Source organism: Salarias fasciatus, chromosome 5, assembly GCF_902148845.1.
Source record: "Salarias fasciatus chromosome 5, fSalaFa1.1, whole genome shotgun sequence".
In the NCBI taxonomy this organism is placed as follows: Eukaryota; Metazoa; Chordata; class Actinopteri; order Blenniiformes; family Blenniidae; genus Salarias; species Salarias fasciatus.
The window spans coordinates 1522364-1538134 of NC_043749.1; the positions used below are offsets into that span (position 1 = coordinate 1522364).

A 15771-nucleotide genomic window follows, 5' to 3' on the forward strand; every position below is an offset into this window, starting at 1 on the left:
TCTTTTATTTTGGTTCTGTAAAGAGCAAAAATATGCATTTTAACGCCACAGTTGACACATTCAGGGCTTCCATGTGTGTTCCCGTTTTCGGAGTGTAATCACGTGAGACTATACCTATATCTGAACACACCGTGTAGCCATCACGCCATCTACTGATCAGAGTTATACACTACTTTATATAACAACAGTTCTTAATCCACTAATGGCTCTAAATACCACAAATGCGCCTCACAGAGAAACCTCGATTTCCCACGGCCGGTACATTTGTGTAAATGAGCGTTCGTAGCTCATCTAAGCAGGCTATAAGTGCATTTTTTGTGTCCGGCGAAAGCAAATGTTCAATTCGTTCCACATTAGTTTGACAGCTTTGGACAGCACAACGCTCTCTCTCCCCACAAATGCCCTGACTGAGGGCCCGTTCCACTCCGTGGCATTTTTGAACAATATTGTTTAATACTGCCGAAATAGAAAAGCTTCATTTGCCATAGGCTTCCTGTTTTTTCTGGCGGGGTTGGGAAGTTACGCATTTCTGGATATCTAAAATAGAGCAATGTCATTTAAGATTTCTTTAACTTACATTTCGCCTAGTGGAAACTGAATTATGGATATCTCTAATTGTCATTTAGGTTATGTGATGCGTTTCATGACGTTTCAGTGACGTCATTAGAGATATCTAGATCTCAGTTTCGACTAGGCGAAACTGAAATTTAGATATCTCTATCAGTCCTTTCGGATAGTCAAAACTACATTATAGATATCTTTAATGAAAATTCTGGATATCCAAAATTCATTATGCCTAGTCAGAATGGAGTTGTGGATATCCGCAGTCTTAGTTCCGGATAGTGCAATCTAGGCATTAAATGTTAAAACGGCTTGCCATACGCTCCCGCTGCATGTCTCTTCCTAAACAATGCTCTGCGCATGCGCGGCTCGAAACAAGCGCATGCACAGAGGTGGCGACTCGACATTATACGTCATCACGCAAATGCGTTACCACATTGATTGGCATTATGACTACCCAATCACGAGTTGGAACCATACATTTCTGATTGGTTCTAAGGATCCTCCAGCATACCTTTAAAGAACACTTCAAGTACGGCAGGCAATATTCAGTATTATCAAATAATTCCTATTGATATTAATTTGCCATCAGTCTTGTGCAAAAAACAAACAAAATTAATAATACTCAGGCTGAGTCCAAAACAGCACATTCACCTTTTTAAACTGACAGCTGCCTAAAATTTAAAGTGCATTCAAAGGAGTACAAAACAGCAATTTCAGAATGCAGTCACTTTTTTTTTTTAGCATCTACTTGGTCCTGTTATAATATGGCAGCTCCGCTTGGCAGTGCAAACTTTGCACCGAGCTCTTCCCTTTTTTCGTTTAAAGTTGTCCCAAACTTTTGACATTTTCTGACGTTTTCTTTGTTGTCCTTCCTCCTTTTCACCAGCATTTTCTTCATTCTGCTCTTCAATGCCCTGACGAAAACGTGCCCGCGTCCCATGCGATTGCGTTTCATCGCTGGTGGAACGCGCGCTCCCATTCGTTTTCAATTATATTTTGACGCAAAATCGCGGAAAGCATAATGGCGGTGTGAACGCAGCTTGCGTCGTTTCACCGCGCTGTGCTCCATCTGCTTGCTCCGACATGTCCGTGCGGCTTACACTCTCGTGCGGAAACAGGCTGCGTGTTCGTTCCGGGCGCTACACGCTAGCAGTTTCACGGTACTTTCTTTCTTCAAAATGTCTTCTTGTCATGATAAAAAAGCCAACAGGCGGTAAGCACCTGCTTATATGGCACCTAAACTGGCGGAGATTCAATCTCAATCGGTCCCCGCCGCCATTTTATAGGGAATTTCGCGCCCTGCTTTCAGTAAACTCATGCATCTCACAGTGAACTCAACAACGTGGCATGGCTACATGCTGTTAGCATGCTAACGGAAGCTACATCGTGCTTCACAGTTGGTTGACAATGAACTTGAGTATAAACATTCAACCAGTTACCTAGGACTGTTATTCCACATTATCATCTGCTACCATCATTTTAAAACTATTTAAAAGGAAGAGACTTGATAAACTTAACCTTTAAAATGGCAGATGACAAATACAAAACAAACTTCCATGTGCTTTAAACATATTTTAAACTCATCACAGCTTTACCCACTGATTCCCAAAGATCCTATATTCCCACACAACAAAGCTGGTGATTGATAGTAACCTCAACATTACCTGTGGACCGAAAGGATGGATGACAGACATTAACGTGTTGCTCCAACAAGTGCTCATTTAATACTGAGCCAAAACGAAGCGATCTATCCTCTCAAGAGGTCCTCAATGACACATGTGCAATCTACTGACATATTTGGGAACTGCCTTAGATCAGTTCTGGTTTAAAACAAAAATTAAATTTTGGGGTGGGGGGGGGATTAGTTTCAATAAACTTAAATTTACTGTGGATTTCCTACCCACTACACCAGCGCCCGACCCCCAACCCCGGTGGAGGATAATAAAGCACAGGATGATGATTTTAACGAAATAAAAGAACAATTTGGTAACACTTTTTTTGAAGCCCCCCTGTATAACACATTATAATTACATTTATAAAGCATTATAATGCCATTTTAACACGTGTAGCTATAGTTATAAACATTCATAGATGATCACAATGCCAGGACCTAACATTGATATTGAAGTGTGACAAAAATGAAAAATGGATTAACTTTGTCTGGCTTTGCTGTCTCCGATAGTGAGTTAGATTATTGTCAAAATTCAAATGTATTGTGTGTCTGGTTTTGAATTGAAATTTAACAACAGGAGGGATTGAATATGGAATACTGCTTTGTTTTCAAGTTCTCAGGAACAAAGTGTGAAGGCCAACCTGTTTTGTCCGAAGTCACTTGGTCGAGGGACTGCTCCCCTGAGAACCAACATGTTTCCCCTGAGAAACAACATCTGCTAGTCTGGTGAGATCTGGCTATATGAGATGGCGTGGCCAGAAGTCATGCCTGAGTTGGGCTGGATTTTCCTCGGAGCAACAGCCTTGCTCTCAATCAGCTGATTTGTGTGTGGTTCCTCTGCCATCCTGAATAAATCCTTCTTGTGCAACGTCAACACCTTGACTCGTCATGTTTGGCTCTGATTCACGACAAATTACACAATGAGAATCAGAACAGAAATAGCATCAAATAATTCCAGGATTAGAAAATAAAATCTACAGACAATGATTTCAATCCCACTGTCAGTCAAGTCTTACAATCTCGAGAAGGATTAATCTCTTTCTCAATCAGTGTCAGTTCATAAAAAGCTGACAGAATGTTATTTTTTCTGACTGTAAATTTTGATTTCTTTGATTTCTGGTCAAAAAATATCATACCAATTTAAACATATTCATATTAATTTACATATGTTCAGTTTATGTGGAATAATGGTAGTGTGCATGTGAGTGTGTTCAGTGAAGTGTATCAGTGAGCAGCAGTCAGTTCAGTTTCTGTTCAGTCTGACTGAGGGAGGTTTTTGTACGACGGTTTTTCACTGTGTGAACACTCTGTGATTGTTTAACCAGTGATAACTCTGACAGTAATAAACTGCAGCATCTTCAGCTTGAACTCCACTGATGGTCAGAGTGAAGTCAGAGTTTGATCCACTGCCTGTAAAACGACCTGGAGTCCCTGATGCTCGAGTGCTGGTGTAGTAAATAAGGAGTTTAGGAGGTTGTCCATCTTTCTGTTGGAACCAATGTATACGGTTGTAGACATTCTCATTGGTCCTACATGTGATGGTGACGGTTTGTCCCACAGCAGAGCTGACTGCTGCAGACTGAGTCACTGTGACCTGGCCTCTGGACTCTGAGGAGACACAGACAGAAAGAGAAAGCAGCCTCATGGTTTTGTGGGCTTCATTTCAGAGGGACGGATGTTCATAGAGGAGAGGAGTTGGATTCTCTGGACTTTACCTGTGAAGCAGCAGCAGAGGAGAGTCCAGATGAGGACGCAGATCACACTCATGTTTGTGATGAGGAGGATTTCTCTGTCTTCTGTTGTCCTGAAGGACAGCTGTCAGTCATCCAGTCTTCAACTGTCAGGACTATAAACTCTCCCAGAGCACTGGAGCATGGTGCTGCTGATGCAAAGTGGCTCTCTATGGAAATGCTCTGACTGACTCCAACAGGGACTTGGAACACTTTAATCAATCATTTTCACTCTGGAGTCAAACTTTTATGAGAATCATTTCCATTCTGGCAGATTTCCATGAATGAAAACTCAACTTTTTTCGCCTTCTCAGATGTTCCACTTGAAACAAGAACCATTTTATTTTGCACGACCTTTATTTCACAGGGCTTTTGGAGACAGTGTGATAAATGAATGATGGACCCTTCTGTTCATGTTTAAAGTTTGAAGTCTAAAGTACAAAGTTTTCTCCTTTTCCCTTTTGCAGTGAAACCTGTCTGTTCCATGGTTCACCAGTGATGTCTATCTGTTGTCTCGGTTACAGTGTTCAGAGACGGATGTGAAACATTTCAAAGCAGTTTCATTCAATCTGACACTGAGTGAGCAGACCAACAATAAAAGGCAGTTTGCAACAATGTCCGGTTGTCCAAGTGTAATGGGAGAAACTGACTGCACTCACATGGCCACAAGGGCTCCCACAGAACATGAATTTGTGTACATAAACCGGAAACATGTCCACACCACCAACATGCAAGTTGTTTGGGCGTCAGACATGCATCTCACAATCAAAGTCGCATGGTGGCCTGGCTGCACATTGTTCTTTCATCCTGGCACACAGCAGTGTTGGGAACAGACTGCAGGCAGGTGCTGTACCTGACGGCTGACTCCTTGGTAAATGCTGAAACACAATTGTTCAACTGCTTACAATTCCATTCTGATTTATAATCACTCTTCTGTTACACCTCGCTGGTGACAGTGGCTCCCCCCTGAGGCCGTGGCTCCTCACCCCATTTCCCAACCCACAAGGTACCCATGAGTTGCATTTGTCACGGTGCGAGGTGGAAGGGCCCACACACAGGCAGCCAGGTGGAGTTCAAACAGTTCTTTATTACCAGGAACCCAGGAATAAAAGGCAAGCAGAGCTGAGGTGCAGGCAGGGACACAGAAGCACACAGACAGACCCACAAGGAGCTGACAAGGACAAGTGAGGGATGCAGGCTTTAAATAAGGTAGACACAGGTGAGGCACATTAGGGCACTAACGAGGTAGGAGACCAGGCAAGAGAACATGAGGAACAGGCAGGTGACCTGGCAGGAGAACAAGAGGGCAGACAAACACAAAATAGGACCCCAGCGCCCCCGCAAGGTCGCAGGGGCACAGGGCGTGACAGCGTTACATCGTGGCACATACTCGTGCACACTCTGCTGTGTAGCGAGCCATAGGTCCAAAAAACAAGTGGAGATGTCTAGATGCCTTGGAGGCTAGGCTGCTTTACCACCCAGCTAAAGTGTGCAACATTGTCAGGGTGTGTGCTGTTTTGCACCACGTGGCACTGAGGAATGCCATTCCTCTCCCGCCTAGCCCCCCTCCTCCACAGCATGAGGGCCTCCACCCAGAGCCACCTCCCCGCAATGAGGAATTTGAACAAGGAGCAAGACTCCGGGAAGGTGCAATGCGTCGTTTGCAAAAAAAAACAGGTATGTTTCATTTTTCAGCAGTATCTTCATTGGAGCTGGCTTCTGTCAGGACCCTTCTCCTCCCAGTTGCTCCAGGTGCTGGAGGTGTGCTGGTGCTGGGGACAGTCAGGCCTGCAGTCATGGCGCTGGGACCCACCGTACTGATGCTTCATTCACACTGCTGTGGACTGGAGCTGATGTGCCTACGCGGTGGCCATCTTGTGGAGGTGCCACTCACTGTCATGCACAACGTATTATACCTGATTTTTTCAAACTGCTTCTTCTTTTGTTTTGGCGGACCACAAACAGCTTTAAAGTGTATACTGCCACCTACTGTACAAGACTGTGCGGAGTCACATCACGTACCTCTCAGTTTCCTAAACTACGGGGCGAGACGAGGGTCACAAAACGTGCACGGGTTACTCATGCGTCAAATAAATTAGGAATCATTAGGAATTTGAAGTAACTCATTATCGCACTAATTTTTGATAGCCCCAGTTTATATTGATTGTTAAATTGTAGTAGATTGAAAGCATATAAAATTTTCACCTCTTATTCTTGCTGTGCATCAGGATAATGGCCGATTCATTCAATAATCAGAACTTGTTTCAAATCTCAAATTTGAAAGTAGTATTGACATCCGGTTAAAACGACAGACTGAGCTTCTTTCCGAACGCCAACAAATGTGCCATTGGCAGTGTGTCCAATCAGTAAGGACCCCTTAATTTGGAAATGATTTTTGGATTTTGTAGTGCTGTGAACTCCCTGACCACTGTAATAACAAGCGTAGGTCCGTTTGATCGAGGTATTGTTTTTGACAGCATTTCCGAGAGGCAGCTGAAGCAACAACCTCATTCGACAGAATCAATCACTCAGAACACTCCAAGGGGAACAAAAGGCATTTAAAAACAATAAAGGAGTGACCGAGTTATAAAGATTCGACTTTTAGTTATTCTGTTAAATAGACAATGATCTGAAACCTGACCAGCCTCTGTGAATATGACATTAATCACTTCATAAAAGATGTTAAACTGAATCAGATTAGTTTGTTTTGGTGTATTTTTTACTTCTCAATCATAAAAACCAATATGAAGAGAATCTAATATGAAATCACAATAAAAGACTTTCGAAGTTGCAAAGGAAAAAATGTTTTTGATTATTATAAAAACGAAACATCTGATCTACTGAATAAATTTGGAGATTCAGTTTGTGTGGAATGAGTCAACTGTGTGTGTGTGTGTTTGTGTGTGTGTGTGTGTGTGAGCGTGCGTGTGTGCGTGTGTGTGTGTTCAGTGAAGTGTATCAGTGAGCAGCAGTCAGTTCAGTTTCTGTTCAGTCTGACTGAGGGAGGTTTTTGTACGACGGTTTTTCACTGTGTGAACACATACGGACTGTGATAACTCTGACAGTAATAAACTGCAGCATCTTCAGCTTGAACTCCACTGATGGTCAGAGTGAAGTCAGAGTTTGATCCACTGCCTGTAAAACGATCTGGGGTCGCTGTATCTCGAGTGTTGGTGGAGTGAATGAGCCTTTTAGGAGGTTGTCCATCTTTCTGTTGGTACCAGGCTAAATAGTGTGTACTGCCAGAAGCATAGACATCCTGACTGGTCCTACATGTGATGGTGACGGTTTGTCCCACAGCAGAGCTGACTGCTGCAGACTGAGTCACTGTGACCTGGCCTCTGGACTCTGAGGAGACACAGACAGAAAGAGAAAGCAGCCTCATGGTTTTGTGGGCTTCATTTCAGAGGGACGGATGTTCATAGAGGAGAGGAGTTGGATTCTCTGGACTTTACCTGTGAAGCAGCAGCAGAGGAGAGTCCAGATGAGGACGTAGATCACACTCATGTTTGTGATGAGGAGGATTTCTCTGTCTTCTGTTGTCCTGAAGGACAGCTGTCAGTCATCCAGTCTTCAACTGTCAGGACTATAAACTCTCCCAGAGCAGTGGAGCATGGTGCTGCTGATGCAAAGTGGCTCTCTATGGAAATGCTCTGACTGACTCCAACAGGGACTTGGATCACTTTAATGAATGAGTGATGGACCCTTCTGCTCATTATTTAAAGTCTGAAGTAAAGAGTTCACTTCTTTTCCCTTTTGCAGTGAAACCTGTCTGTTCCATGGTTCACCAGTGATGTCTATCTGTTGCAGTGGCGATTGATCTAAGACTGCAAGGGAAGCTCAACTTCCCCTAAAATGTCAAAAAATAAGAGGTCCAATATTTACTGTTGTGTTTACATTCCATTGACTGAATATGCGCTACAACACGTTCATCTTTTATAATAATAATAATGCATTGGTTTTATATAGCGCTTTTCTGGACACTCAAAGACGCTTTACATAGCATTATTCATTCACTCCATACTGGGTGGTGGTAAGCTACTACTGTAGCCACAGCTACCTGGGGCAGACTGACGGAAGCAAGGCTGCCAGTCTGTGCCATCGGCCCCTCCGACCACCACCAGCTGCTTATCACAGGTAATGGACTCGGCTTTTTTCTCACTCCTCCTCGCAGCGGCACGGCACTTTAAACAGCCGGACGCTGGACGCCCATGCAGAAACTAGAGTGGGTTGTTCCGCTGCAGTGAGACTGGATGTTCATTGGCTAATGCTTGGATCGGACGCCTGGGTGTCAATGGGGGTCCATGGGCAGTGGGCTGGCCTGGACACTGGACTTCTGCGTGCTGACTGGTTGAGCTGTCTGTAGCTTGATTGACAGCAAAATAAGCAAATCAGTGATCTTGAAGTAAAAAAATGCACCAAAGCGCTTCTGAAGTTTTTCTTTCTGTTGTTCTGAGTTGATTCGGAGGCTTTACTGATCATCAGAGACTTTGTTGTTTGTGAAAAACGACTAGCGTTGTGTTTGGAGACTCGTTTAGGTCACTCTGTGGTTTCTGTCCTCGACCAGCAGCTGCGGAGCTTCTCCTCCGTCTCTCACTCTCACACTCAGGCTGTCACACAGCTCTAGCCTCGCGCAGCAGCTCCAGCTGCTTGCAAGCTGCACACAATGGCAGACAATGTGAATGTTGTGGACCAGATTTTGGTGAAGTCATTTGATAGTCTTCCTTACGAAGAGAAAATTTGTGTTGCAGGACAGATCAGCTCCTAAGACTGAGTTGGTGCAAAAGGTGGGGAAAAGTAACAGGTCCTTTTTAGCTGTCCAAGTATGACATCTGCTGACTGGAATTGCTGTCACCAGTAAAATGTACTTTTGGCCATATCTCTTGATGAAACCATCTCAGGGATATGTTGTCTGGTCAAAGTGGGCTTTGGGGATCTGTCTAACTTTGACAGGGCATACAAAAGGCATGAAAGCTAATAGAATTGGACTGGATACAAAAAAAACTGTTGGGTTCTACGCTCTGGAATCACTGCTGATTGTCCTTTCTGAGGGCCTTTCTGGCCTGCTTCTGATCTTCCCAGAGGTCAGAGGTCATATCTTCATGATCACATTCATCTTCAATCATTCTGCACTCCTCATGTGGACTCAGTCACTGTGTTGTCTGATGACTAATGGTTAATTCGTTACCTGGATCCTCAGCTTGCACGTCCCAGATAATAACTCCTAACAAAAGTCCACAGGATGTTCTCTGTTATAGAGGAGCTATTTGTTTACCAACACAACAGATGCACACAAGACATGACTGCAGAAAGAGCCGCTCCACTGACCAGTTGCTGTGTTTATTCTCTGTTATTTTGTAGTGTTAGCTAGCAATGTTGTCCACTTCAACAGTTTATTACCCAGTGATAAAATAAGCTGTGCTGCTCAATTAACATTGGTGAATGTGATTCGTCTTAATGATCATACGCATTAGATACAGCTGAGCGAATAAAGGATGTGAAGAAATAGACACACTTCAGTGGCCGGACATCCATTCTTACCTGATCAGCACACCAAGTCTCTATTCCTTGGAGAGCCTGAAATCCTACAGGACACTGGACACCTACAGCCATGTGACAGATACTCTTGTTTTGGACAGACTTTTACATGATGACAATGCTGAAAACTTTGTGGCTCTGAAGACTGAGGTTCTGCCTGGTCAAAGACAAAAAAGAGGACGGAAATGTATCCCAGAACTGCACCTGCAGGGTTGGGGAGTAACGGATTACATGTAACGGCGTTACGTAATCAGCATACAAAAAAATTGTAACTGTAATCCGTTACAGTACACGCAAAAAAATATGTAATCTCGTTAAAGGTACTTCTGATAAAAACACGGATTACTGAGCGGGATTACTTTTGAAAATCAGACGGTTCTTCAGTTCCTAAATCATGCAGATCCCATCTTGTCGCGCTCCATAGACCAACGATTTCACCGGGTTAAAATGTTGCCGACCCAATCAGGGGAAAGAGGCGGGAGCTACGGGAGGAGCGGAAGTGACGAGAAGACGTGACGACAGCGAGAAGCGCCGAAAGCTCGAAAACAATGGCGGCATGCGAAGCGATCTCCGTGGACACAGCAATATCAGCAGTTTTATCTGAAATCGATTCAGTCTCGTCTTTGAAAGAGGAGCAGAGAACATCACTTCAAGCTTTTTTGTCTGGGAACAATGTTTTTGCTGTCCTCCCTACCGGTTTCGGCAAGAGTTTGATCTATCAACTCGCCCCGCTGGTAGCTAAGAAGATGGGAAGGACTCCAAACCCTATTGTGATTGTCGTGTCTCCGCTGGTTGCCCTCATGGACGATCAAATCAGAGAAGCCGAGAGGCTGGGAATCTCCGCTGGGAAACTTGGAGAAAATGCGGAAATTCTACGCGGACAGTGCCAGCTGGTCTATGGTAGCCCGGAGTCATGGTTACTGAATGATACCTGGAGAAATCTGCTCTCCTCAGAAGTTTACCAGGAGAACTTGGTGGGGGTGGGGATTGTCGTTGATGAGGTTCACGTCACGTATAAGTGGTAAGTGATATGTATTTATGCTGTGTAATTTAAAACAATAACCTTAGAGGTTAAACGTATGTGAGGCTCACAGCTGGCATCAGGTTATAGCTTTGTTTTGTAGTTTGGTGCCGACTGTGTAACAATATTCCACATCTATCCGTGTGTCAGTGATTGTATTGTTCGACAGTCTTTCTGTTTATTTAACACCAAAAACTACGTCAATACGAGCGTTAAACAAATGTTATGATTTGAGTCCGTTTATACTTTTAAAACGGACTGAAACCCAACTGAGTCTGTGGATGTCTCACTACCCACAATTAAATCAAGGATTTTAACGCCCTTATAGTTTTTATGCCCTCTGTATTGATGTCTCATAAGTAAATTTACTCTTACAACGTATTCATTCAGTCTAAATGATTGCTGAAATGCTGGTATCTGGTGATTTACAGCTGGGATAAATCATTTCTGAAATTAAGGAAGCATGAGGGTGCACAATTGATATTATGTAGTTTTTAAGCCAGCAAGTCATAGCTGTGTGATATGTGTGATATGTAAATGAGAACAAACCTTTATGAGAGCAATTTTGTTTGGGAAATGTTGTACAAATGCATCAAAACACTTGCACTTAAATCTTTATCTTAAAGTATAACAGCTGGCACTAAATGAAATGTATTTTATTGTATTTATACTAAATTCCTTTTATATGTGTACACTATCTAAGATAAAGAAAATAAAAAATAGACTTTTCTTAAGCTCCTTTCAAAAGTTCAAATACTTTTACAAGACTTTTTTGTCATTTCAATATTATGGTTGCTGATATGAGAGTAATCGGTGCTGTGGCATGTTTCCGAGAGATATTGTATTGTGTAAGTATTTCACTGATTATTACTTTTGCTTTTCTTAACAGGGGACTGGGTGCAAAGGGGACATCAGCCTTCAGAGAGAGTTTTTCAAAACTTGGGGAACTGCGGTCCATTGTCAGAGAGGGTAAGTGTGTTGTTTTTATTCCCGTATTTGAATTAATCTGGTTTTATAGGCTCTGCAGCACTTTTAAAAAATTTGGAAATACTTCATTGTATCCATGATTTATTAACAGAATATATGTCCATTTCAATGCAAAAAATGTCTTATACAACTTTAAATGTTTTTTTGTTGTTTTTTTTTAGGTACACCGGTGCTGGCTCTGACAGCATCAGCTGATATGAAGAACCGAGACCGTGAAATCAAGCTTTTTCACATGGAGAAAGCGACTCAAGTGACTGTTAGCCCCAACAGGACAAACATTCGGCTTGGTCTGAGCCATGTTCCTGCCCATAGCCTTGAATGCATGGACTGGATTGTGAGGGATGTCAAAGAAAAGGGAGCATCAATGTCTCCCATAATCATTTACTGTAAGACACTCAAGTCAATAGGAAAGGTTTTCTGCTACCTGAAGGCTGAGCTAGGTGAAGATGTTTGGGTAGAGAGAGACCCAGATCACAAGGCAGAAAACCTCCTGATAGGCATGTTTCACAGCAAGACTCTGCAGCACAATAAAAACAGAGTGCTGGCATCCTTTAATGGAGAGGGGAGCTGCAGGGTTGTAGTTGCAACAACAGCACTCGGGATGGGCTTGAACTTTCCAAATGTGTCACATGTTGTTCTTTATGGGATACCTAATGATGTGGAGGACATTGTTCAATAGGTTGGAAGAGTTGGAAGGGATGGGCTGCAGTCTCATGCAGTTTTGTATGACATCAAAGCACCTTCCAAGGTTGATAAAGAGGTGAGACAACTAATTAACACAGGTACAAAGAGCTGCTTCAGGCTAGCTCTGTTCAGCCACTTTGAAGAGGATGCCGTCGGGACAGAGCCAGGGCATCTATGCTGCACCTATTGCCATTCCAGGTGTTCATATACATCAGGTAGTTGTCGAGAGCCTACTCCAAAATATGAGGTCACTCAGCATGATGATTGCCACAATTTAAAAAGCAGGAAGGTCACAGGTGAGGAGAAGGATGTTATCCGACATATGCTGAAGGAATATCAAAGCAGTCTATTCAAAGACCCCATTCATGTGTACACCAGCAAGTCCTTCTGCAGTGGATTTAGTGATGAACTCATTGAATCAGTAATAGAACACAGCACACAAATCTCCGGTCTGTCATTCTCCAAAAACCCCCAGTCTTCCGAATGACACATGCTCGGGAGATTTAGCAAATCATCAGTGAAGTGTTTGGGGATGTAGAAGAAATTGTGCCAAATGTTCCAGTTGATAGCCCAACTGAGCTTGACAGAGATTACATGGGCTACTTCGATGAGGAAGCTGAGGAATCTGAGAAGGGAACTCCACACAGTAGCCCAGAATCTGACTTGTGGTTTCATCATTAATGTGGATTCATCATCAGGAAACCTTTGGAGCCCTTTCATTATGGCACAGTATTTTGTCCTTATATTCCTGGCAGTGAAATGCACTCGGTTAAAACAAGTAAACACACATGAAGCAAAGCTATTGTAGCTGGATAAACCTAAGGGAGTTAATGCCTTCGTTAAAACATGGGAGATGTTAGACATCGTCTCTGTGGTATGAACCAGATTGTTTCACTATTGTACATGTTTTGTAAAATGACGCATTACAATGTCATTTGACATATTTGTAAATTGAAAGACTTCTTTTCAATAAAACCAAACCTTGATAAAATTATGCATTTGTTCCTGTGTACATCATGCATCGAGAATAAGAATATGAAGAAGACATCCTGAGGTTGATTTTGAGAGGAACATTTTTTTATTCCAACCAAACAGTGTTTCTGGCAAGGTAGAGCTTCAAAAAATATATAAATAATGAGCAATACAACCAAAAAAGTCAAACTCAAATACAAACATTGGTGCTTACTTATTAGCAATTGAATAAATAGTGAATAAAAGACATTACGAAAAACTGTACAGATATTTGCAATCGGAGTTCTTTGCAGTTACATTAACGCCAGATACAAAATCACAGTACTTGTATTCCCCAAACTAAATACAGCAAATGTTAAGAAGTTCTTTTTTGAAAATGAATTGGAACATATTTTGTTTGTTCTCATATAGCTGAGTGAGATGTTTGTGTATTGACACATGACTATAAACTGTGAACAGTTCCCCCCCCCCCCCCCCCCCCCCCCATTATATATGAACTCCCCTCCATTCCTTTAATTTTGTCCTCATCCATCCCCACAACTCAGAGTGCTTCAGTTTGGAGAGAAGGTTTCGCTGAAACTTTGGAAAAGCAGTGAACTCTCTCCCCTGTTGTTCCCTGAACAGTTCTGCTTCTCTGATCACTTGGACAAGGACCAGAATGTCCTCAGTCTGCTGAACAACATGATGCACACCACTTTGCTTTGACACTTCCAGTTCGGTGTCGGTCATGTCCATCAACTCCTTGAGGACACCAATGGACCTGCTGATCCTGTCTGCAGCTTGCTCTGTCATGTTGGGGCCCATGCGCTTCAGAAAAGACTTCAGGAAGTTGTTCAGGTGCTCGAGGTGTAAATCAAGGAGGATATTCTTTCCCCTCCCTCCTCTACCATTCCAAAACCTGTTCCAGGTGAGACTGTGTGCCAAGCGAGGAGAAAGGGTGGCATTTACCTGAAAGGTCAGGAGAAATGTACTGTCGGCGTACTGGCTATGACCATATGCCTTGTAGAAAAAAAGTGCAACTGTGTACAACCTTAACAACCTCTCTCCACCTCTCTCTTTCACTGCGTCCTGCATGCTTGACAGAAACAGACCAAAACTGAGTCTTGCCTCTGTGTGGTTTTTTTTGTGATCCTCAGAAGGACATCTGACCTCACCTGTTACTGCTTCTCAAGCTACCTGAATGTTGTGCTCTTTTTTTTTCATGGTTTTCCCTCGCTTTGGCATACTTAAATATTTTCTTGCAACTTTGCATGCGACAAGGGAGGTCTTTTCCCTGAACAGGCTGCACTTTTGCTGTTGCCCCAACAGCAGACACGATGTCTGTGATGTCATGAAACATGACAAATTTGTCCACAACTGCAGACACAGCGTCATGGAGCCAGGTTCTTCTGTCCTCAGGAGAACCAGTCTGTATGTGGTCAGGGATGAAACCGTCTGGGACATCTGTTTGGAGAGAAAAAATGGTGACAATTCGTAAGACTGCTTTTTCCAGTTGAAATACAAAACTCAATTGGATATTTTCCCACCGAAACATTTCCTCAAATTGAGATACAGAGTAACCACATAATAAAGTCATACATTAAGTTTTGTTGAAAGTAATGACACATGCAATAAATACATTCTGAAACTGCATTCCAACATTAACTTTCACTGACCATCCAACATCTGTCAACTACTGTTTTTATGATAAGAAATATCATACCTGCCACATCTCTTAGACCGAAGTGCTCCATTGCTGCAGCTAAAAAGAGAGCTGTGGTGTCTTTCTGGACAAACTCCTTGTATGCATTAAAAGCAGCATGTGGGCCATGTTTTGCATTGGTGCACCTGGAAGAATACCAGAAATTACAAAATTAGTTTTTTGGCATTGTCACAATCGTCTACTATTATAACATTAATGTTCACTGGAAGTTTGAAACCAAAGTAATTACTTGATGTTTTGGTAACTGCAACAATTCCCCCTCCCCCCTGCAGTACCAAGCCGAATTCATGGTGGCTGGACTACATCACCCTTCAGTGCAAACAGCATAACAATGTTGGCATGATGGAGTAGCAGGCGGGAATTCATGGTGCCTGAAGTTCATGAGTGCTAAGCCTGGAAAAATAGCAGAAATTGAGTTAAAGGTGGAATACAACATTTTCTCGAAAAGACGAAGCCCCACGTCTGTTACTCACTTTTTGAACAACGCGCATGCGCCAGACCATCCGCCCGGCTCTCCTGCTTCTCCCAGAAAACGCGGAAGTGTACGAGCGCGATCTCCTCTTCTCCGGCGTGCAAGGCTCTGTACAGTTTCTGCGATCCGCCTCGCTCATAAATAAAGCTTTTTTTTTCCGAAACAGCTACAGTTTCATTATGTCAGACTCGCCATCGGTAAGTACGAGCTCAGAAGCTCACCGGCTACATAAACACTCTGAATGCGCAAAAGGGAGAAGCTGATTGGGCGCAAGCACGTACAACCGCCTTACGAAAGCAGCTCGTCAGAATGATTGACAAACAGACCCACCAATTATTTAGGTGATCCACCCGGAAATCAAAATGTTGTATTACACCTTTAACAAAGCTGTTATAATACAGGAAATTGAGGGAAAATAAAATCTTTTTA

At 43.0% G+C, this 15771-nt stretch overlaps 1 gene segment (V, D, J or C); it reads right to left on the bottom strand.

Annotated features, from left to right (window-relative positions):
- Nucleotides 1-6991: 6991 nt before the first annotated feature.
- Nucleotides 6992-7486, bottom strand: LOC115389307 (immunoglobulin kappa variable 4-1-like). The segment is given in 2 exon segments: nt 6992-7314; nt 7422-7486. Coding segments are annotated over 2 exon segments (375 nt in total).
- Between the last annotated feature and the right edge of the window lie 8285 nt (nt 7487-15771).